At 61.2% G+C, this 23,593-nt stretch overlaps 2 protein-coding genes across 6 annotated transcripts in view; both read left to right on the forward strand.

The window, feature by feature from the left end:
- RXRA (retinoid X receptor alpha) overlaps nucleotides 1-23,593 on the forward strand; it is a 111,296-nt gene that overhangs the window by 47,253 nt on the left and 40,450 nt on the right. The window lies entirely within an intron of this gene.
- Nucleotides 12,521-16,025, forward strand: LOC144580788 (uncharacterized). Its single transcript, XM_078360111.1, has 5 exons — nucleotides 12,521-12,619; nucleotides 14,014-14,123; nucleotides 14,593-14,746; nucleotides 15,297-15,411; nucleotides 15,836-16,025. Exons 1-5 carry the CDS (start codon nucleotides 12,521-12,523, stop codon nucleotides 15,937-15,939), a joined length of 582 nt encoding a protein of 193 aa, XP_078216237.1. The 3' UTR covers nucleotides 15,940-16,025.

Genomic DNA, 23,593 nt, shown 5'->3' on the forward strand with positions numbered 1-23,593 from the left:
GCTTGGGGAAGCACAGCGCAGCAGTGCCTCATGTGACTACCTGGGTCCGTAGAGGTTCAGAGAGGTTTTCTAACGTGATTGGAGAAGCACCGTAGGCTGTCTCTCATGTGACTGCCTGGTCTCCTTGGAACTTGGTGCCTGTCTGGCTAGTTCTTAAAGGACGGTGGAGACTCCTGCAGCCGACCTGGTCCCCCCAACTCATCAGTCTGTAGGGAGCACCTGCTGTGTGCCAGACACTGGCCAGGCCCAGGCTGTTACAATGGACTGGCCATGGCCCTATCCTCAGTAGCCCTCAGCCAGGGTGCCAAGGCTGAGGGGCTGGCTGTGCCCTGCACTGCAGGGAATGCACTTGAGGGGGTATGTAGGAGATGAGACCTCCACCCCAACTGGGAGACTCTGGGAAGGCTTCCTGGAGGTGTTGTATAAAACAGAGCCAGGCTGGAGCGAGCCAGGAAAAGGTGGAGGAGTTTCAGGCCCAGGGAACAGCGTGTTCAAGGCTAGAGGCGAGAGAGCCTGGCCTGTTCTTGGAACGACGCAAGGCTGCGGCCAGAGCGTGGGCACTGGGGAGGTGGGGGCTGGCTGCCGTCTTCCTGGCCTGGTGCCGACAGCTGCGGCTGGCTGGGCACTCTGGGAAACCTTCCTGCCTTCAGAATTGCAGTGGCTTCTGGGGTCTGGGAGAGGGGCGGTCTTCATGGAGGGCGGCTGTGCAGACAGTTGCTCCAGGCAGTGGGCAGGGGTTCCAGGCAGGTCCTGGCCCAGAGTAAAACCTGGTTCATCTGAGCGTCAGCCCAGAGACTGTGTGGATGGTGGCCTGGCAGGAGAGCTGGGAATGACGCTGGGTTGGCCGTCTAGTTTCACACCCGGGAACGGGAACCAGGGACAGCGGGTAGCCAGGGGTGCCCAGCAGGTGGGCCAGGGGACCAGTAGCCCTGGGCCCTGTGTGGGGCCCTTAGGGCTGGAGGAGCAGCTGGAGGGCAGGGGCAGGGGTAGCCACTCCCTGGTTTGGAGTGGGGCGAGCCGGCTTCTATCGAGTGTGAGAGTTTGTGTCAGTGGCTGGGGTTTGCTGAGATTCTGTGAAACACTCCCTGAAACAGACCGTAAACACCGTGCACCCTCTAACTCCACGGCGGAGACCACACAGAGAAAACAAGCTGCCGGCTGCCCTCCCTCCCTCCCCCTCCCCCCTCCCCCCTCCCCCCTCCCCCTTCCTCTCAGGCCTGCTGGGCTCCCTTCTCTGCACATTGGCAGATCATGGCAAGCCTTGCTATTTATTAATGTTTTAAAAGGAAAACGGAATTCAGATTTGTGTTTCCTATCAAAGTTGGGATCTTCGTTAGGAAGGAAGGCACCCCCCTGCAGGCCCGCTGTTTGGGGCGGAAGAAGGTGGCCTCTCTTCAGGTGCGGCCAGGCCTTCTCGTGGAGGCCCAGCTGGTGCTCTCAGCTGCTGGGCCTGCCCGTGTCAGCCACCACACCTCATGGTGCCCAGGGTTGTGGGCGTCTAGAGCTTTGGTGCCCAGCAGGGCGTGTGTCGGTACCTGTGTGTGTCCCTCGTGCTCTGGCCTGTACATGTGGCTGTGTCCCTCACCCACACTGCTCCTATCTATGCTGTCTCCATCCCCCCGCGGGGGCAGGGGTCCCTCCAGTGCCCCAACCACAGCCCCCACTGCTGCCCTCCCATTCTCTGTTCTCTTTCCTACCCCGCCCCCCCGCCCCCACACTCTGCCCAGGCTTATGATTGGACAGCTGGCCAGCTGCGTGGCCTCGGCCACGTGACCTTTGTGTGTCAGAGCCTTGCTGCATCCTCTGTCTATAGAAGGTGATACGTAGGGAGTGTCTCAGAACCAGTGAGGCCTGTGCTGGCTGGTGCATCTTGGGTGCTCAGTGTAAGGGCAGCACCGTCCCTGGCTGTGCCCACGTGGAAGCTGGGCACTGAGCATGGAAATGCAAGTACCAGTAGGGAGGGACCTCCTGGCTCCTGTGGCTGAGACCAGCCAGGGGTGCAGCCCCAGGGATCTGGCTGGGCCTATGGATGCCTTGGACATGGAGTCTCTGAGGAGGTGCAGGAATCATCTCCTTGCCTGTGGTGGGCAGTGCGCCAGGCAGGCTGACCTCTGGGTTGCGTGTTCACTGGCTGGGCCTGCGTCTGTGTGCCCTGGCCCCATGCCTGCCCGTCACTGTCCCTGACCTGTCAGCTGGGTTTTCCTGGTAGCCTTGTGGCTGCTGATCCAGGGGCCAGGCCTGGTAAGGGGCTGGCACTGGGAGTGGGGACCTGGTCAGTCTTGCTCAGCCTTTGGAGATGGAGCGCCAAGCTCACTGCATCCGTGCTGGGAACTCAGAGCATTCGTTCTCACCCTCTCCATGCCCCGTCTTCAGTTCTGGGGGCCTCTGGCAGTGTTGGGGTTACTGAGCGCGGCCAGCCCCAGGGGTGTTGGGTCCTTGATGGCAAGCTGGCTGCCCTCCCTGCACCATGTGCTCTCCCATGTGGAAGGCGATGGCGTTGTCCCCATCACAGCCTGACCAAGGGCAGGTGGCCCAGAGCATGGGAGGGGCCCCCCAGTGTCCAGCGCTGCTGTGGGGCTGGCGCCTCCTCAGAACTCAGCCCTGCGTGAGCTGGTGTCACTGCCCAGGGAAGCATGAGTGTCCTTCCTACATGGCTGGGTGAAGTCTCCCTGTGTGCCCTGCAGCCAGCGCTCCCACACCCTCGCTCCCGAGACCCTTTCGGAGATGATCGCTTTCCTGACTTCTCTCTCTGGGAGCACTTCTGTGTCTTACTGGCCTTTGTGAAAACGGAGGTCGGTTTGGATGTAGGGGTCAGAGAGGAGCATGCTACTCTTGCAGAGATTTAACGTTTTTATTCTGGCCTTCAGCTTCTGCCTGATTTTCACCGTCTGTGTGCGTTTTGATCTGTCACACCCTCCTGCTGTGCAGACCAGCTTCTGTCCCCAGGAGGGCATCTCACCGCTGCCCTTACCCCATCAGAGCCAGTAGGGGGGACATTACGTGAGCTGAGGGGTTGCTGAGCAGGGGCCCTCCTACTCTGCCAGCCTTGGAGGGGCTGTGAGAATCCAGGTGTGTGCGGAAGGGTTGAGCTGGGGTGGGTGGTGTGCAGCTCCGAGGTGGCTGCCCGCAGGCCTGGCCCTTGTGCTGCCTCCTGGAGTGGTGGCCTCGGGGGCAGACGGTGTTGCCCTGGGTGGTGAGCAGGTTTCACAATGAATGTGGCGGGGGACGAGGAGGCAGCTTGGAAGCTACCCAGGGTTCTAGGCAGGGCCAGGGCAGAGGGCACAGGCAAGGCACAGAGCTCCGAGGGTGTCAGGCTACCCCAGCTGCTTTGGGCATGAGTTCCCGGTTGGAGTCTGTCATCATAGGCATAGAGGCAAGTTCTCTGTCGGCTGGGTCGGCATTGGGGAGCCGGGCTGGCCCCAGTGTTGCTGCTGTCACCTGAAGGTGTGTGCACCTGCCCGTGTGTGGGGTCCTCACCACTGTGTGGTTTAACCCTTGCCACCCGAGGGAGCTGTGGCCATCTGCATCCAGAATGGAGACAGCGAATAGAGCTGGCCTGGCCCCAAGGTGTCCCGTGACCTAGAGGCAGATGTGGGTGGTTGCTGGCTTGTTTGCTTAGAGGCAGGCTCTTGGGCTTCAAGAGAATAGGCTCTGGCCCCTGTCACCTGTCCCCAAGGAGCAGTGCCTGGTGCAGGTATGGGAGTGGTAGCCCTTCCTGCCCCTACCAGCATCAGGGCTGTGGCCATTAGACTGGGTTGGCCACTCAGAGTCGCAGGAGGGCTGGGTGGGGAGCTCCTGGGTGGCGCATGCCATCTGCTGCTCCCAAAGACAGCCTGGAGTTGGGGTTTGGTGAGGGAGGCTGCCCTGCAGACCCCTGGCTGTGAGCACCCCAGCTTCACTGGGCTCACTATCTGCAAGAGTCCAGGCAGCCTCTGGAGCAGCCTCTGGCAAGGCCTCTGGCCTGGCGGGGGCGGGAGCCTGGAGGGGTCAGAGCCTCTGGAGACTTATGGGGTGGGGGTCTCTGGAGCCTGGTGGGGTGGGAGGCTGGTGGGGTGGAAGCCTCTGGAGTCTTGTGGGGTGGGGGCCTCTGGAGTCTGGCAGGGCGGGGGCCTGGTGGGGTGGGGGCCTGGCGGGGTGAGGACCTAGTGGGGCAGGGGCCTGGTGGGGTGGGGGCCTCTGGAGGCTGGCGAGGTGCGGTGGGGGCCTGGCAAGGCGGGGGCCTGGTGGGGCGGGGACCTGGTGGGGTGGGGACCTGGTGGGGCGGGGACCTGGTGGGGTGGGGACCTGGTGGGGCGGGCACCTGGCGGGGCGTGGGCCTGGCAGGGTGGTCTGGAGGAGCCAGGCCATCCTTGGCTGTGACTTTGTTTGGTTTCCTCACGTTGGATTGTCCTGCTTCAACCTGTGCCCAGAAGAGAGCACCTGCTCCTGTCCTCCAGTGGGACACATGTCCCTTGCCTTCCCTCCCTGTGGTTGGGGGTGGACCTCAGTTGCCACCCATTAGTCAGCAAACGCAGCTCCTGCTGGGTCACTGGCCTGGCAGCTGAGCTCCTGGGGTCCAGCCCAGCCTGTGGGGGCCCACCCAGCTCCTCCTACCTCACAGCTCCTCCCCATCACGCCTCCTCTGCGCACTGGACCCGGAATTATGCTGTTCCTGGTTGGACCTGCTTGTCCGTGCTTAGCTGGGCCCTTCCTGATCCCTGTGGGGCTTCCTGAGGGCAGGGCTTAGATCTCCCCCATTAGCAGCAGCTGTTGCCAAGGATGCAGATGCCCTATTTGCGGGGTGGGGATGAAGGAGGGCCGGGGTATCTGTGACAGTGTTGGGAGGGGAGGCTGGCTGTCCTGTGGTCAGCTCTTCTGGGGCCCCTGAGACAGGGCTTGCCTTCATTCCTGGCCATCCATGGCATCTATGTCTGTGTCTGGGACATTGAGGAGGGTCCCCAGGACTTAGTTGCTGCCCATCGCTGACCCTCTGTGGCAGGCACTGCTGGTGGCCGTGGCCCTGGGTCTTGGTGGCCCTCTCTCATCAGAGGCTTGCTCCAGGGCTTAGACGATGCTCCCACGCTCCCTGACAGCCGGAGGGTCTCACTCTCCTGCCCCAGCCCCTCTCTGGCCCTGCTGCAGTCCTGTGAGGTAGCAGGACAGCCCTAGTATTCAGATGAGAAGAACTTTGGCCCAGCCCAGCTGAATTTGTGGGTCTAGCTCAGCCCCTCTGTGCCTGTGTTCTGCAGAGACCTTGGCCCAGCCACCCCTAAGGGTGGGGCTCAGCCTTCCCTAGCTCCAACTCTGGGGCCTTGTGTGGAAGGGGCAGTGGCCCTGGGACCTGGTGCGGCAGCTGCAGCTCCCTCTCCAGTACAGAAGAGCCTGGAGGCGGCTGGTCTCTGAGTTCGAGACTCCCTCTGGCTTCCCAGGCTGCTTCTCTTGGAGGGTGGGAAGTCCTTGGGGCTGTCGGGGTTTCAGGATGAGGGACTCCTGCCTGGCAGGGGCTGCCTTCTCTGTGCCCCCTGCCTGAGCATAACCATCCTGGCCCCTCCCCTGCAGCCCCTCCACTGCCGTGGTTGGTCTTGCCACAGCGGCGAGTCTGGGCAGGTGTGTGTGTTGAGGGCGGCCGCCCGAGGTATAGGCTGGAGGTGGCGAGCCAGCCCCGTGAGTCACGCTGATCCCAGGAGAGGAGTTGGGGCGGCCGGGGCACTGCGAGCTGGCGTGCTGAGGCTGGCCTACCCATGGCTTGGCCTGGGGGTAGGGGTGGGGTGGGGTCCTGCCTGGGGCCCTCGGTGTGATGGCTGGGGTATCTGGGAACTGGACTTGGGAAGGCTTGGTGATTTAGTGCCGTGGGGTCTCTGCCCTCTGTGCTGCCTCTGGGGCCAGACCTCAGCCTTCCATCACTGCCCCTGGCTGTGGGTTGTCCCAGCTCCTGGGCCAGCGGGGAGTGAAGCTGGTCCTGAGCCTCAGGGAGCAACCTCTGCAGCTCCCTGGCAGCCGAGGTCTGAGGCCAGAAGAAAGGCCTCCTCTGGAATCAACAGCTGCCCATCCTGAGGTCAGGGGCTTTGAGCTGCAGACAGACGGCAGCTCCCACCCAGGATAGATCCCCCACTGCCCATCTGCAGCAGAGACAGCAGAGCCCCGGGACCCCTCCCAGCAGCTGAGAGGGTGGAGGGTTCTGGGAGTTCCCCTCACTACACCCAGGTAAATGTGGCTCCAGGGAGCAGGAGGGGCAGGGCCCAGTCAGGCAGAGGTGGAGTCTGAACCCGGTGGGGCCGCGGCCAGCTCTGTGACCTGGACGGAGGGGTTGCCTTCTCTGAGCCCTCACTGCTGTCAGAGCCCATGGTGGCACTGATTTGAGGCAGGACAGACATGGGCTGGGAGTTGAGGGAGGACTTGGGAGGGAGATCTTGGAGCTGCAGAGGCTTGGAAGAAGCTCAAGGGTGTGAGAGTGCATGGCCAGGGTGCCTGGCCTGGGATGGGGGCTGGGTCCAGGGATGCGGCGGGCCTCACCTGCTGGTAGAGCCCCGTCCGGAGGAGTTGAGCTCAGACCTCAGTAGCACTGCCAGCGCCGGGGCAGAGTGTTGGGAGCCATTGTCAGGGCTAGACCCTGCTGGATCTTCTGTCTGAGTGGCAGAGGGAAGGCTTCCTGGAGGAGGTGTCCCTGGCAGGAAGACACAGAGGGAATAACCGTGCTTGTGGTAAGGGCCAGGCCCAGGGTGAGGGGCTGACAAGAGATAACAGGGGCTGGATGGGGCAGGATGCCGTGGTCGATACGGTGCCTGCTTTCTCCCTCCTCTATGGCCACAAGGCCCCTCTGGTAGGGAGGGTGGGGCTGGCCTTGAGGGACCTGACGGGCAGGTAGGCAAGTGAATGGCAGAGCCTCTGGACTGGATTTGGGGGTGGGGCCTCTGGGCTGTCTGCTTCAGTGGCCCTGGTTATGGCTTGGAAGGGGCTTCGCTGTGAATCAGCCTGGACCTACCCAGGGTGCCCAGCAGGGTTGTGCACGCCTCAGGTGCTCTGTGGTGAAGTGGCTGCTGAGCGCCTTCGCTGTGTGGGGGCCACGGGACAGGTTGGATGCAGCTGTTCAGGTGGTGAAAACCCTCCCTGTAGCAGTTGTGGGGTCTTCCCCATGTCCTCTCCTCCCCTTCTGTCCCTGGACCCAGGAGTTTGGGAAAGGCCGGTGGGCAAGCTGGCCACTTTGGCCTCTGTGATGAGGACCCCCCATCCCCACCAAGATGCACGTACGCCCTGCCAGGATGTGGGAGGCGGGGCAGTGGGCTGAGCCAAGGTGTAGCTGCTAGGGGCTAGCGTTACCCGTCGTCCGGGCTGGCATCTGCCTCCCTGCCTGCTGCTGCCCCTGCCTGTGCCCGCTGCCGGCCGTGTGTGGGGAGGAAGGAAGCTGAGGTTTGGGTGATGGTGTGTGTGTTTGCTTTTGACTGGGTTCGGAGGGCTCTGGCTGGGACTCAAGCTCCGGCCTCCAGCACCTCCGCTGGGAGGAGTGAGGCCTGGGGAGGCAGTGGGGGCTGCAGTGGGGCCTCTTGGGGGCCAGGAGCTGGGTTCAGAGGAGACCAGAGCTGGGGGCTGTGGCGGGCCCAGGCAGCTGGTTGGAGATAGGCCAGGAGTCCTGCACTTGCAGCCTGTCCCCCAGGAAAGCCCCTGGCTGCCGTCTTGGCTTTGCTGGACTGGCAAGGTGGACCAGAGGACGCCACAGGGCCCTGCGCACTGCTGGAGCAGTAGGTCTGTGGGATTCATGGGTGCTGGGGTATAGATTCATGAGGGAGGGGCCTTTCGGGTTACCAGTCAACCCCCACCCCAGTTATCCAGGGTGGATGCTGAGGCCTGGTGGCTGTGTGAGGGTGGGTTGGTAACTGTGTAACAGCCAGCTTGCTTTCTCTGGGAGACCCTGGTCTGTGGCGTTGCTGTCTCTGAGCTGGGATGAGATGCACCTGAGAGCTGGTCAGGGTGGCCTGAGCTTTGCCCACCTGAGGGCGCTCACACAGTGCTCAGTCTGCCTCCGTGCTGGGCACAGTGCCTGGCGAGTTTTTGGAGCTTACTGAATGCAGGCGAACCTTTGGGCTATCTGGGCAGGGCCTGGTTAGCCAGACCCTGGCTGAAGGGCCCAGAAGGGGCTGCAGTGGGGCTGAAGCTACCTGGCCGATCTTCAGGTGCGGGCGCTGGGCTGCTGGGATCTCATGCTGTGGGTGACTGGGGGGATGTGGCCGTGTGTGTGCACAGAGGTGGGGCAGACAGGTGGGCACACCGAAGCCCGGGTCCTGCCAGAGGCTTCGCCAATGTCAGCACACACAGGTGGGTGCTGCAGCTGGTCAGCTGGCCTTGCTCTGGGGATCTCTCACTGATGAGCCAAGTCAGTGTGGGGCAAGATGGAGGTGGCGCTGTTGTGTGGGTGTGGCGGGCTGGGAGCCAGCTGCAGGTCTGGTGTGCTGAGGTGGGAGGTCAGTCTGTGCTTGCTCTCAGAGGGGCCATGCAGTCCTGGACTTGCCTGTCCCTTCTGGAGCTGAGGTCAGCCCTGGGGCTGCATGGGACGGGCCACTGACCCACAGTCTGAGTCTCGTGAGACCGCACAACTTAGCTGCCAGGGAGGCTTGCTGGGCATAAATGAAGCGCGTCAAGGGGGTGAGGGCTGGAGGATCCCACGGGGGCCTCACACCCCCCCACCCCACCGCACTTGGGGAACCAGGCCCTCGGGCAGCTGACGAGGGTCTGGGGGCCACAGCTGACCAGCAGCCACAGCGGAATTGGCAGTTGGCGTGGTGGCATGGTGGCTCTTGGGAATAAAGCTTCAACTTGAGTATGGTAGGTGGGCTCCAGGCAGAACGTCCCTTGCCCTCGTCCTGGTGAGCTTATCCAGGTGTGGTCCCGGGCCCTGAAACAGATGAGCTGGGAGCTGGGACGTTCGGAGGAGGGACTGAGGGATCCAGGCCAACACCCGGGAGGCCAAGGGAGCGTCTGGCCGGGGTTTGATAGAACCAGGCCTCCGGGCTCCTTTGTGTTGTTATTATGAGACTAACACGTGCCTGTGGTACAAACCCCCACTCAACAAAAGCCTTATCTTCTCTTCATTAGAGCTGGGAGTCCTGGACAGACCTCTCCACACTGTCACCCCGGGGTGGGGCAAGTCCCGGACCCTCCACACTGTCACCCCAGGGGGATGTCCTGAACTGTCTACACTGTCACCCCCAGTGTGGGGGGAGTCCTGGACCCTCTACAATGTCACCCCAGGGGTGAGTCCCGGACCCTCCACAGTTTCACCCCAGGACCTCCCTCATAATCTTTGAACCCCAAACTGGGCAGACATTGGTGGGTACCTATTGCACGTGGCTGGGCCTGTGGTGCAGAGGAAAGTGAGCCATGCTGGGGTCCCCAGTGACTGAGGGTGGAGTCAGGGGAGGTGGCAGCAGTAGAGACACCCTGAAGTTGGGGGAGACATGAGAGTTTAGTGGGTTCTGCAGTGTGGGCTTTTGTGGTGGGTGAGGCCCAGGAGGGGAGGGATTGGCCTGGGGCCCTCAGCCGGCAGAGCCTGAGTGCCGGGTGGGCAGTGGCATGGACCCATGCAGGGCATTTGGAGGGGCAGGGCCAGGGCTGGAGGAAGAGACTGAGGTGGGCTGTGCTGGGCCGTCACCCAGTCAGCTTGGGCTTGAGGGTTCTCCGGCCCTTTTCTGTCTTGCAGGAGGAAAGAGCCTCCGTGTCCCACCTGCCACCTGGACGCTGGTGCCCTGGGTGGCTGTGGGCAGTGGGTTTCCCTGTGCTCAGCGGGGCAGTGCCCTCCTGTGGTTCGGGCCAACCTGGCCTCCCACCCTGAGCACTGCCTGCAGAAGGGTTTTCAGTTGGTTGTGAGCCTATGGGGTGCCACCACAGGCGACTTCTGGTTCCCTTCCAACCCTGCATGACATCTTGGTCGCCCGTCCCCAGCACTGGTGGGGCAGGCAGGAAGGCCCTAGCCCGGGATGGGCACAGACCAGGGTATCAGCCATGAGTCCCTGCTGCTCAGAGCTACCCCTGGGCAGCCCTCCTTGAGACCTGGTTCTCAGGCAGTGGCCTCTGCAGCCTGTTGTGTCTTGGGCCTCCTGGGTGTGTGGGGACTGAAGACCCCCACTAGCATGCTGGGGGCTCGCAGGGCTGAAAGCTGCACCCCCACACTCCCATGCTCACTACCGGCCCTTGGCTTGGCCATTGGCTGATGGGCCACAAAAGGCATTCTGGACCCTGGAAGAATGACTTTGTTGTGTGGCTGGAGGGAGGCAGGAGCCATGAAGGTCCTGTTCCCTGTGTGCTTCCTGAAGACCCCCAAGGGGGTTCCATCCAGGGTTGCTTGGGCCCTGCCTCCCCAGTATCCGAGGCTCTGTTCCAGTCCCTGCCCTGGTGACTCTCTGCCTGTTTCCTTGACTCAGGCCTCTGCGTCCCCCATCCCCCCTGCAGGACTCCCCTCAGGACCCGTATGCTGGCCGCAGTCTCTCCAGGGCTCCCTGCTCAGTGTGGCCCTTGCTGGGAGCAGGTGGGGTTAGCGTGGTGGGGATGTGAGGGCCTAGGCCAGCAGTGGCGGGCCCCTGAACGCTGCCTGGGCTTTTTCCAGGCCACCCCTCTAGACCAGGACAAGGACAGGAACCCTGCATCCAGTTATTTACCACTCCTGCGTGCTGGCTGGCACCGTGTCGGGGCGGCTGTTCCCATCGTCCCCCAGTACGCAGATGGGGAATGGGCATAGCCAGGTCACCTGATCTGCCTGCAGTTGGCAGCTGGCCACGGCAGAGCTGGATTTGAACTTGGAGCTGCCCGACGTCCGGGCCTTGCCCTTGTCCTCTGCCCAGGCCCCTGCTGGGTGGCACACCATCTGCTGCAGCAGCTGCGGGCGTGACGGTCGTGTCTCAGATTGAGGAAATGAGGCCGGGGTCCTTGTCCTCTTCCAAGAAGCTCTTGGCTTTGGCCAATGGCGGCCGCCTGTGGTCACAGGTGTCTGGTTGAGGGTGGAGGACCGGGTGGCTCTGGGAAAGGGGAACTGGGCTGCCAGGCCAGCATGAGCACCATTCGCTCACAACCAGCTTCCAGGCCATCTGGGAGAGACTCCAGCTCTGCTCAGCCTCCTACCCCAGGCCCCTTCCTGCCCGCTTAGCCGCCACACTGCATCGCCCGAGGCTGTGGGACCCTGAGCCCGCCGGCCGGCGGCCAATGGGGCCGCCTCTGTGGTGGGACCTCTCACCTGCTCTCGCCATGAGGCTGCACCTCCTTGCCTCTCTCTCAGGCAGTGGCCTGGCCTGGCGGGTGGGGGACCGCAGGTGGCTGACAGGTAAGGGGCAGGTTTGGTGGCCACTCTGTGTGGCCTGGGAGGGTGCCCGTGCCTTGCCTATGGGTTGTGGGACTAATGGCAGGTCTGCTGGGGTCATGGAGGAGAGGATCTGGGGACCCCAGGTTGGGAGAGGCTGGGGAGGTGTGGGGGCCAGGTCTGGGATACCCCGCTCCATGGAGCATGCCTGTGGCCTGGTTACGCCTGGTCTGTCCATGGCTGTGCTGAGGGTATCTTGGGAGCGTTCTGATTCTTCGAGGCTGCCACCGTCAGCAACAGATGGGCAAACTGAGGCTGGCCGTGGGTCTGCCAGAAGCCAAGACCACTGGGCTCTCTGGTTTCCTCTGGGTGTCTGGGCCTGAGGGCTCTTTTCAGGCCACTTTGTTCCAGAGGGAAGACATGGGCTCTGTGCAGGGGTGGGGCATGGTGGTTCTCCTCTCTTTCCTTGCCTTGAGGCCTGTGGAGAACCCCTGGGGTCTGCCCCACTCCCATTTTAAAGATGAGGAAACTGAGGCTGGGTGGGGGCAGGGACTTGTGTGGCTGGAGGGGTGCAGTGGACCTGACCCCGTTGTCCTGGGCCCAGTGTCGGGACACTGTGTGAGAGAGTGGCAGGGGGCTTAAGCTGCCGGCGGCCAGACTGGGGGTGGGTGATCAGCCTCCGCCTGCCCTGGGCCTCTGCCCTGGCTGTGGCCTGTGGGGGGTTAGAGGGGAGACTGGTAGGGGCAGCCCTTCTGCAGGGACTGAGGGTCCCCACACCCATCCTGCTGGTACAGGCCCTGGCCGGCCCTGGCTCATGTCGTTTCCTTTCTTTTTCATGGCCAGGAGTGCCCTTAATTGGCCTGCGCTGAATGCCAGGGCCCGTGTGAGGTCCTCATGCGTCTTCACGGACGTGCCTAGGACATGCTGTCAGTGCCCATGGTGCAGGAAAACAGGCTTAGTGCCGTGGAGTAACTTTCCCAAGACCACGGGGAGCCTCAGGGAGGGCCTCAAACCAATGGGTCTGGCCAGGGTGCGGGCTTGGACCATCTCGATTTTCCCAGGCCTTTTAAAGTCTTTTTGCAGTTTGTCAATTTGTAGCCCAGCCTTCCTCAGCACTGCATGGGCACTGGTGGGTGCCAGGCGAGGCTGTGCCGGGCAGTCTCTGGGAGCCACTTGGCTTTGGAGCTGACACCTGGAATAGAACGCAGTGCACTTGGGCACCACGCGGTCCTTGAGCAGGGCCTGCCTTACAGAGCTGCCATGGGCTTTTCCACGTTCTGCGCCGTCTGTGAGCAGCAGGCATGCGGCGTGTCTGCCCCACACATGGGTCCTGGCGCCGGCCCTGACTTGCTGCTGACCGTGAGCCTGTCCTGGGCCTCTCTGGACTCAGTTTCTCCCCTTTTCCCCCAAACCCCTGCCTTGATTGGGCTGTCTGGGGTGATCCTGTCCCCAGCCTGAGTCTGTGAGCCCAAGGTTTCTTGAAAGCCCCAGAGTCTTGCAGCAAAGAACTGTGATTTCTGTTTCGGAGGTGACTGGGGGGGTTTGAATCCGCATCCCTTCAGCAACTCTTCCTGGAGGGCAGGAAGTGCGTATAGGGCTCCTGTCTCCGCACCCCATGGAGAGGCCGCTTCAGCTCTTGGCTTTGATTTACTCATCTGTAAAGTGGGCGTAGAAAGAGTTTTCCAGGTCAGCTTGTCTCTTGATGTGACAGGAGGTTTGATTTGTGTAAAGTTACTTTTGCGTAGAAAATGTCCTAGGCTGTTAGACTAAATCAGGTTTGGGGGATGTCTTTGGCGTTCTCAGCTAGAAGCTGTGCGTGTGCACGTGTATGTGTATGTGTACGCGTGTGTGTACATGTGCATGTGTGTGTATGTGTGTGCATGTGTGCAGCTGTTTGCACACATGCATTCTCATGCACTTGCACACATGTTGGGGCCATTATAGGCATCTGACAGGGTCATTATGGGCATCCGGTGGCCAGGCTGGGCTCTAAATGTCTCTCGAAGCACATTGACTGTCTCTTCTGGGGATGACTGGGGAGTGTCTGGTCACACGTGGGAGTGGAGCCCAGGGTCTGTTGTGTTGCTGGCTGCTGGACTTTGATTCGTACACCTTTCCCGTGGCCTCCTGGAGGCGAGTGTCGTTTCTCCCATGATTACCTCTGTCTGGCTGCTTATTCTCTGGGATGTCATCCAAGGCCTCAGGGCAGTGTTGTGTGCGAAGCTGATGCAAAGACCCTGAGCAGGAGCCTCTCCCGTGAGTCAGGCGCGTGGAGGTTTTAGCTTCTGGAGTTGGTCCTGCCATCCTGGGTGGATCGGGCTTTCCCGGCCCCTTTCCCTGGTCTTCCTGTACCTTCCTGGGGAGAGGAGTTATCCTTCACTGTGCTTCTTCTGCCCCATCCTCCTCCCGAGTCAGGTGGCAGCTGGGTGCCCAGGGCAGATGCTGAGGGTCTCCAGGTGTCTGGGGTTCTCTGGAGGGACGGAGCTCCTTCCTGCTTGGCGGGGCTGCTGCTTGATAGACTGTGTGTGGGTTGGAAGCCCTGGAAGGCCCATTTCTGGCCCCCTCCTCCCTGCCAGATGTCCCAGAGGGCTGAGACCTGGTAACCTGCTTCCTGTGTCCACTCTACCCCAGCCCCTGAGCTGGGCCCTGTCGCCTCCCCGCCAGGCACCGGTCTCCAAGGAGGGGTTTAGTCTCCTGGGTCCTCCTCAGAGTCATGTCCGTCACCTGGCCAGTCCTGTCATGACCACCCCCAGGTTGCTGCTGTCCCCTGCCCCTCTGGATGGCACAGAGTGCACGTTGTTCACATTTCACAGAACCCATCTTCCCAGATTTGTGAGGAGGAAAGAAGATGGTGGAAATGCAGGTCTGTTGAGTTCCCTGCACATGGGGGCACTGGCTTTGGTCACCCCCCGGGGCTTGCGTGTGGGATCCAGAGGGGTAGACACTGGTGAGACCAGGCAGGCTGGGAAGGGTGCTGGATAGAGACAGCAGGGGGCCGGCCCCAGGGGGCCAGGGGCTAGGGCTTGGGTGCCTCTGTCCTGGGCTGGGAGCTTTGGATTTTGTGGTATAATGGGGGGGCCCTGGGAAGTTCTGGCAGTGACAGAGTGGACATCCTGCCAAGTGGCCCGTGGAGGGGACAGTGGTGGAGAGGGTGTGCTGAGCTGGCCTTAGCCTGGCCTGGCTAGGTCTAGACTTGGCTGTGTCTGGCTCTGCTTTTACAGAGGGGCTGGTGGGCATTCCTGCTGGAGCCACTCTGTGGACGGGGTCACCTGGAGTCTGGAGAGAGGCTCCATAGCTACCTGCGGCCTATCCATCCCTCCCTTTCCTTCCAGGGCACCCGGCAGCTGCTGGCTAGGGAGTGGCTTGTGTGGTAGCTGCCGCCCCCTCTTGGTTCTTGGGGCTGGACACGGAGGAGCAGAGACACTGCCTGCCACCTGTTCACCCTCACATCTGCAGGCCAGTGGCTCCTCCCTGCCTGCTGCCGCAGTACGCTGATGCGTGCCAATTGGTGGGATTGGGAGGGGCACAGTGAGGCTTTGGATCAGAGTTTGCTGAGGATGGGGTTGGCTGTCCTGGGGGCAGCGGGCCGGGGCCTGTGCTTGCTCGGGTTCCCCACAGGATTTCCTCTTGGCCTTCTGGGTCTGCATCTCCTTGGTGCAGGCTGGGCCCACTCTTCTCTCCCTGGGCTGGCTGGGAGCAGGGGGATGGGAGGGGGAGTCTGACAGACAGTGGCTAGGGGGCCCTGTATCCCCCAGAAGTGGCCAAGTTCAGACCTAGCCAGACCAGGCAAAAGCCAGCTCAGCACACCCCTTCATTGCCAACCGTCCATGGGTCACATGGCCAGATGACCACTCTGTTGCCAGCGGAACTTCCCTGGGCTCCCCATTACACCCCCAAAGCCCACAGCCCTAGCGTGGGGCAGCGGGTGGGGGGCCAGGCCACACACAGCAGGCATGGCAGCCAGGAGGGAGGTGTCTGAGGCTCAGCCCGTGGGGCCTGTGGGGCCTGTGGCCACGGGGTGGTTTGTTTCGCTCAGAGCGGTGACAAGCCTGACATGGGCCCTCAGCAAGTTTCTGCGGGGCAGGAGGGACTGGTGGAGGCTGAGCTTGAAGAGGCAACTCTGGTGCAGTTGAGCCTCTGTGCCGGTGCGGGTAAGCTCTGCCCCCGGGAGGGGTGGGCAGGGAGGACACCCAGGCCTGGGGTGGTGATGGGGGAAGTCCTGCTCAGTGGGCTGACGCCCCATTCTTGGTCTGTCTCATGGGTGAGGCCCGTCTCCCATCTGTAGACGCTCTGCCAGTCAGGCCCCTGCACATGACAAGCACCCGGCTGGGGTGTGTGGGTGGCGAGTGTCTTCTGTGGGGTTAGCGCTGTGTGCTGGGGTGGGCCTGGGCTTATGGCAAGGGTGTGGAAGGGGTTCTTGGCAAGCTGGGACCAGCTGGAGGCGGCCCCCACTGCCAGCCTTGGGTGCTGAGCAGGTGCTCTGCCCTTCAGGAATTCCCTGCCCAGCCTCTGTCCACTGCACGCCCCTGGCGGCCGTGCCCTGCCTGTTCTGAGCACCTGTGCCTACGTCTGCAGATAGTGCGGCTCAGCGGGCTGTGGGAGGACTGGGGACGTCCCCCAGAGAGGCCAGTTCTATGCCAGGCCCCAGGCCCTGCCTCGAGGAGCGCCCTCTGCCCTGATCATCACAGCGTCCCCCACTGAACTATCCTTTGGGCCTCTGACGCGGAGCTCCGGCTGCATTCCACCACAGATGGGACCTGAGGATCTGCAGGTCTGTTCTGGGGCCGGCTAGGCATTCACACGAAGGCCGAGAGGAGAGCCGCCCTGAGGGTGGGAAGCCGGCTGTTCCACGACAGAGCTGCTGGTGGGGGTGGTGGGGGCGGCTGTGGCGGCGGGGCCTCTGAGCCACCAAGAGCAGTATGGCTCAAAATGAAACAAGAATCATTTCTTTTCCTGTTGAAGGGAAACTACCCCCAAGAGCCCGCAGTCTGGGGGCCCCCTTGCCGCACAGGCGGACTGAGGGCAGCGGGGTTTCTCCAGGAATTCCCCTGCTTCCCACTCACCCTCCTCGAAGGTCTGGCTCCGTGGAGGTGCCAGAATCAGTTCAGTGGTACGGCCTGGAAGGGAGGCTGCAGTGCCCAGGAGCCCCTGCCTGGCCCTGGAGAGGTGAGGTCCTGCCAGGTCCCCGGGCTGGTGCCCATCCTCCAAGGTGGGCGGCATTGCCAGAACACTCAGGGTGCACGGGTGTCTGCTGTGTCTGGCCACCCTGGTGGTTGAGGACTGGTCCAGGGCTGGCCAAGGGTGGAGCGAGGCTTCAGAAAGCTGGGACTCTGGTCTTGGCCTGGCAGCTGTTGTTCTGAGCTTGGAAGCATCTTGTCTCCTTGAGCCCCAGTTCCTCCCTGGCAGGACGGGAGTGGGAGTGGCTCCCCCTTGTCACGACACTTCCATGAGCGCATGTGATGAAGCGTGGGCCTGGCGTGCACCTGCAGTAGGTGTTTGAGCTGTGGTAGCTGCTGCCTGCGGCATGTCTTTTATCACACGGTGAAGCTGGTGTGTTTGCAGGGGACTGTGATGGTCACCTGTCTGGGTGCAGTACACAGGGCGGGCCCCAGTGTCAGAGCCTCCATTTTATGGAGGGGGAGGGAGGGAAGGATGTCACACGCAGGCCATCGGGGCTCCCAGCTTCCTGGTGGCCCCACACCTTTGGTCATGCCCTTTCTGTGACTCTGCTTCCTCCTTCAGGGACGCTGGCAGGCCTGGGGCTTGGCTCCCACCCTCCCAGCCTTTGCCCTGGTGAGCAGTTGGGTGGTCTGCTCACCGTGCCCCTGGGGGAATGGCTATACAGGGGCACAGGTCAGCTTGCTGAGTGTCTCCATCCATGGGGCTGGAAAGCAGCTTTAGGACTCAGAGCTCCTTGGCCTCTTTCTAGGTGGGCAGCCCTGAGCTGCCTCCTCCTTGTAACCCCATGTCAGGAGGTCCCTTTTGGGAACCAGTGGAGCGAGCGTGGCTAGACAGGCCTGGCCCCAGAGCTGGGTGGTTTCCATCACTGTACTCTCCTGGCTTCTTCCTTGGCACTGGCTGTGCCAAGCTCTCCTGACTTCTGGGTCCCTGGGATGGATGGGTGACCCCCTCTGTGAGGCTACCTGAATTCTTGCTTACCCAGCCATCTCTAGCTGGGGGAATGTGGTGGCTTCCTGGTAAAATCAAATGCCCTGTAGCTCTCCTGAAAGGGCCAGCCTCAGTTTTGGGGTCCCTGGTCCTGGCCCCTGGGCTCAGGACTTCATTCTGGCCGTGTGGGCTGCACCCTGGGGATGGACATCCTTTGAGGTTTGTGCTGTTGAGTGGGTGGAGGAGTGGCAGCTGCACTGGGAGCCCGGTGGTGGGCGGGCATTCGGGATGCGGCTACAGGTCCCGCAGCCACTGGACTATCACTGCAGCCCCTCAGCCCTCTGGGGACACATCCTGCCTGTTCATCTTGTTAGGGACCAGCTCTGCAGGTGGTCACTTGGCTTCTCCTAAAAAAAACCTGCCTACCCTGGGAAGCCCTGGAATCACAGGGAAGTGGAAGGTGACAGTAGAGAGCTGGCATTTCGTGAGCCAGTGTTGGGGCATCTGCACGCAGTGCAGGGGGAGCCAGGCGGGGAGGTGTGCAGCCGGCCTGCTGTCAGCTAAAGCCATGAGGAGCTTGGGCACTCTTCTCCCTGGAGCTTGGGGCACACACAGGCTGGTGAAGCGGGCATGACACAACCAGGAGGCTGGGTCACGGAGGGCTGGGGGCTGGCAAGAGTTCGGCCTGCACCTCCCAGCTGCCTGGCCTGGTTGGGTTGTGTCCCCCGTTGTCCCCATCTGTCTCTAAGCTGTGAAGAATTTGGGAGTGGATGCAGCTCTGGAGCTTTTTCCTCTTCTGAACTGTGGTGGTTCAGGCAGCCTGGTCCTAGGTTAAGCGTGCACCTCTGCAGCTGGGGCATCCCTGGACAGTGGCCACCATGGGCATCTGGCCGCCCCGCCAGCCTGGTGAGTGACAACAGCAACTGCTGTAAGCGTCAGGGGTAAGGTGGTGTGTGCATGTGTGGTTGAATGTAGCTAGTTCTGGTGTGAGGCCTGTGGCCGCGTCTCCTGTGGGCTGTGGGTTTAGGGGAGTTGGCATGGCAGGGGAGTTCCTGCAAAGACCCTAGTCCTCATGCCCCAGTTAGTGGGTGTCTTCACCCCTCAGCTCTGTCTTCAATGCTTCCTGGGTGCAGGCGCTGACTGCTCATCAGGAGCCCGCTCCTGACCACTCTCTTCTTCCTGGGTGTGCTTCCCACTTCCTTCACCATGGCTGGGCTGCAGCTGAGCCTGCCACCACTGGGTCTACCCAGCGCCCCTGGGCTGTATAAGTGGGCTGTGTAAGGGTGGCACAGACTGGGCACCACTTCCTGTTCTTCCTCCTGCTCCTGGCTGGTCCTCAGCTTGCTCAGTATGGCCAAGAGGACCCAAAACACCATCCCCTTGCTACTTGTGACAAAACTTGTCAACCTCTCTTGGTTTCAGCCTCCTGTCTGCATAATGGAGCAGGGCAAGGGTTTGCTCATCTGGTAATGATGGTGGTGATGATGATGTAGTGATAGTGTTGATAAGTTGGTGATGGTGATGATGGTGGTGGTGATGATGTAGTGATGGTGTTGATGAAGTTGCTGATGGTGATGATGGTGATGGTGATGATGGTGGTGGTGATGATGTAGTGATGGTGTTGATGAAGTTGGTGATGGTGATGATGATGGTGGTGATGATGTAGTGATGGTGTTGATGAAGTTGGTGATGGTGATGATGGTGGTGGTGATGATGTAATGATGGTGTTGATGAAGTTGGTGATGGTGATGATGGTGGTGGTGATGATGTAGTGATGGTGTTGATGAAGTTGGTGATGGTGATGATGGTGGTGGTGATGATGTAGTGATGGTGTTGATGAAGTTGGTGATGGTGATGATGGTGGTGATGAAGTTGGTGATGGTGATGATGGTGGTGATGATGATGTAGTGATGGTGTTGATGAAGTTGGTGATGGTGATGATGGTGGTGATGATGTAGTGATGGTGTTGATGAAGTTGGTGATGGTGATGATGGTGATGTAGTGATGGTGTTGATGAAGTTGGTGATGGTGATGATGGTGGTGGTGATGATGTAGTGATGGTGTTGATGAAGTTGGTGATGGTGATGATGGTTGTGGTGATGATGTAATGATGGTGTTGATGAAGTTGGTGGTGGTGGTGATGTTGATGGTGCTGGATGATGGTAGTGGTGATGGTGACGATGGTGGTGATGAGATTGGTGATGATGGATGATGGTAGTAGTGATGGTGATGGTGATGATGGCGATGTTGGTGGTGATGGTGATCATGGTGGTGATGTTGATGGTGTTGATATTGATGTTGGTGATGATGGTGGTGATGGTGATGATGGTGATCATAGTGATGATGTGATGGTGGTGGTGGTGGTGAAGATGATGATGGTGTTGATATTGATGTTGGTGATGATGGTGGTGATGGTGATGGTGGTGATGGTGATCGTAGTGATGGTGGTGGTGGTGTTGATGATGGTGTTGATATTGATGTTGGTGATGGTGGTGGTTATGATGGTGGTGATGGTGATTATAGTGATGATGATGGTGGTGATGATGATGATGGTGTTGATATTGATGTTGGTGATGATGGTGATGGTGATGGTGGTGATGGTGATCGTAGTGATGATGGTGGTGGTGGTGGTGATGATGATGGTGTTGATATTGATGTTGGTGATGGTGGTGGTGGTTATGATGATGGTGGTGATGGTGATCGTAGTGATGATGATGATGGTCGTGGTGGTGATGATGGTGGTGATGGTGATGATGGTGGTGATGGTGATGGTGGTGATGAAGGTGATGTTAATGATGGTGGTTGTAGTGATGATGGCAGTGGTGTTGGCGGTAATGGTGGTGGTGATGTCGATGGTGATGTTGATGGCAGTGACGGTGCAGATGTGTCATTGTGTGCACGCTGGGTTCCTTCACAGACATCGCCCTAAGCTGAGTTCTATAATCAAGTGTGGTTTTCCTGCCAGGGCCCTTTCCTGTCTCCATGAGGGGCCACTGCCTGTGCCCCGGGAGTTTGAGGTCAGTCAAGACCGAAAGGTGCTAGGTTGGTGTCTCCTGACTGGGGCTTGGGAAAGGTCAAGGTGTGGGGGTCTGGCAGGGTGTTGTAGGTCTGGTTGCAGATCTGCCTTTGGCTCTGTCTCCCCTGTGACTGAGCTGCCTGGCCAGCTGTACTTGAATGCCACGTGCCTCAGGGGCCAGAAGCCTCAGGCAGCACCCCTGGGCCCTTCATCTTGACATCACATCCTCTCACTACCCTGCATCTCCCAGTCTCCCCCAGGGAAGTGTCAGCCCCTGATCTTGCACTGGGGAAACTGGACAGGGTCCCGCCGTGGCAGTCTCCTGGGCCGGGAGGGCAGAGGGGTGAGAGGAGCTCAAGGAGGGAGAGGCCAGTGCTGGGCTCCTCCTGGAGTCAAGATCCTGCTTTCTCCGGGTTTGTGCAGGTGTCAGTGATCATAAAGGTGAGTCTGGCATTCAGAGTCCTTGAGGGTCTCCTGGTCACGTGGAACCTGAGGGACCAAACTCACAGAGGCAGAGGCCGGACAGGAGTCCAGAGCCTGACCGGACCTGGCCTGCCTGGGCTCTGTCCTGAGATACCTTGGGCTCTTAGGGAAGCATCCGTCCCCTCTGATTCCTGGCAGGAGCCCGTCCGTGCTGGCTCTGTAACCCCTGTCACTCCTGGCTCCCACATGTCCATGGGGCTGGCAGAACTGTGGCATTGTGTCTGGAGCAGAACCAGATCTCTGCCCCTCCCTTGGCAGAGTCCCACCTGCCCCTCGCCACGGCTTCCTGTGTCCACTGCTACTTCTGTCTCACCCCTTCCCTCCTGGCCCCTGGGGGCTGATCATGGAAGGGCCCGTCTTACTGAGCGCTTGGAGTTCCCTGTGTCCTGGAAGGTTGGGTAGGGCAGGGCTAGGCAGCAGGCTAGCCTGGGGTCTGTGTGGGGCCAGCAGCCCTGAGGGCCACCTCCTGGGGGTCTGGTGGGCAGGCACAGGCTGGAGTGAAGGAGACGGATGCCTAGGTGTGCCAGCTCCATCCTCCTCTCTCCTCCAGGGTCTGGGTGGTTCTAGGCTACCCCTGGCTCAGAGCAGGGGCCTGAGTGTCCTGGTTCCCTCAGGCAGGTGACTTCATAGGCCTGGCTGAGGGAGGGGCTGGGGCCTCCCCAGGGGGCCCCTGACATTGCCTTCTGGGAGCTCCCCGTCAGACCCTGCTTTGGGGCCCACAGGCTCCTGTGGAGGCAGGCCTAGGTCTCTCCTGACTGTTCAGGAGGGCCAAGCTGGGCTGTCCTCAGATGGGGCTGAGATTTGGGGCCAGGGTGTTGGTTGGGGAAAGGGCAGGGTAACCTCAGAAGAGCTGAAATTCCAGCTTGGGCCATCTGAGCTGTAAGCTGACACCTGGCCCGGAGGCCGAGAGTGGGCCACGCTTCTGGGGCTGGAGGTGACAGGCCGAGTCTCTTTCTGCCCCTGCGGGGAGGTGGGGGACAGACACGCAGCAGGTGCTGAGCGCCCACCCTGCCGGGGGCCTGTAGGGCCCGTTCTTCAACAGCCTCTGCTGTTGGCATGCCCATTTTACAGAAGGGGAAACTGAGGCTTGTGGAGGTTAAGGGTTGCCTAGGGTCTCCCCGTCAGGGAGTGGTATGTCCTGTGGCCCCAGGGGTGAGTAGGAGTCTGCTTCCACCATGGCCGGCACTGCCCGTGCTGGGCACGGCTGCCTGCCCCACCCTGGTTCCTCAGAGCCCCTCACCCTCTGGGGCTTGCGGACACTTCCTTCCTCTTCCTCCTACGCTAACCACCCTCAGCTTCCCCCAAACCTTGACGCGCCGTGGTCCCTGCCACGTCCCCATCCCAGTTCCCGCCAGGGCTGCCCTTCTCCCTCCCCTGGGTGGCCAGGGGAGGCAGCACTTCTGGAGGTGGGGACTGCTGGTGGGCAGCCCAGGAAGCTCCAAAGGCCTGCTAGCTGCCTGGCATGGGGTTTCAGTTCCGGGGGGATCCCCAGGCAGCCGGCGTGGGGTTGCAGGGACCGTGCAGGCGCGCGGAGCAGGCAGGCTCAGGGCCAGCTCTTATCTGGGTGCTGGTTCACGCAGTGAGCTTCCTCACCACAGGCCGAGCTCCTCCCCTGTCCTGGGAACCCTGCCCTCTTTCTGCGCCGCCCCCCCCGGATGCCCCACTGTGGAGCCCATGGGACCCACCTACACTCCCTCATCACCTACACTCCCTCATTTGGAGCGCCATCCTTCCCTCCACTGGGCTTCCTGTCCAGCTCCCTGGGGCCCTGTATTGGATAGCCTGGGCGTCCTCTGCTGTCCATCCAGACAGGTGGCCTGATCCCTTTGCCCCAGCCTGTGGCCTGCTCAGATCTGCCACGATTGGCCCTGCAGCTTCCAAAGGGATGTGGAGGAGACTCGACCTCCCTTCTCCAGTAGCCGGGGGTTCCCTGGCTGCCCAGGAGGGGGCTGGAGTTCTGATCGCTTACCCCTGCGCCAGCCACAGTTGGGCTGCCATTTCCTGCCACTTCCTCTGCCACCCTCGCCTGCCAGACAGGCCGGAAGAGAGTTGGTGGGGGTTCCCCAGGCTTCCTGCTGTGGGGTCCAGGCAGCAGAAGTATCCTGGCGCTGGAGAGCGTTCTGCAGCGAACTGTGCAGCTTGGTAACTTGGGTCAACAGGGGCATCCCTTCCCACTTCCAGCAGACCCTTGGGGGGGGCGTGAGTGTCCCTGGGGTCCTGGTGGGAGCTCACTGCCTCAGGGAGCAGCCTGTGCCATCTCTGGACTGCAGCCAGGATGAGAACATTCCTTATTTCAGTGTTACCAAATGTGCCGCGTAGTCCCCGACACTCGGCATCTGCCATCTGGGGCCCAGGGAGCTGCTCCATGCCTGCCTGCTGCTGGGCATTACGGGCATCTGTCTCAGCTGCATGGCTTTTGTTCCCAGCCTCGCGGTATCTGTACTTCAGAAGTCAGTTCTGTGCCAAGGGAGCCGTCGCTCCACTACCTCTTCCATGCTGTCTTCCTGGATAGAAATCTAGTAGCCGTGTGAGGCGCCTTGGCGCACGTGGGGACCACTGGCTTTCCTCTCTTCTGTTTAGCCCGGGAGGTCCCCATGGGCTTTGTGAACTCCTCCTCCCCTGAGGTTCTGAGTCACACTGATTGCCTGCGGTCCCTAAGGGGGCACGTTGTGTGTAAGGCGTGTGAGGCTGTGGATTATGGGGCCCTGTGTGGCCCAGGTTCTGAG

Source organism: Callithrix jacchus, chromosome 1 (assembly GCF_049354715.1).
Source record: "Callithrix jacchus isolate 240 chromosome 1, calJac240_pri, whole genome shotgun sequence".
Lineage (NCBI taxonomy): Eukaryota > Metazoa > Chordata > Mammalia > Primates > Cebidae > Callithrix > Callithrix jacchus.

Coding starts and splice junctions, on each gene's coding strand:
- LOC144580788 (XM_078360111.1), top strand. CDS start 12,521: ATGGGCTTTTCCACGTTCTGCGCCGTCTGTGAGCAGCAGGCATGCGGC. Junction 12,620..14,013: donor GCCCTGACTTGCTGCTGACC/GTGAGCCTGTCC, acceptor GACCACCCCCAG/GTTGCTGCTGTCCCCTGCCC. Junction 14,747..15,296: donor CCTCCCTGCCTGCTGCCGCA/GTACGCTGATGC, acceptor TGTTTCGCTCAG/AGCGGTGACAAGCCTGACAT.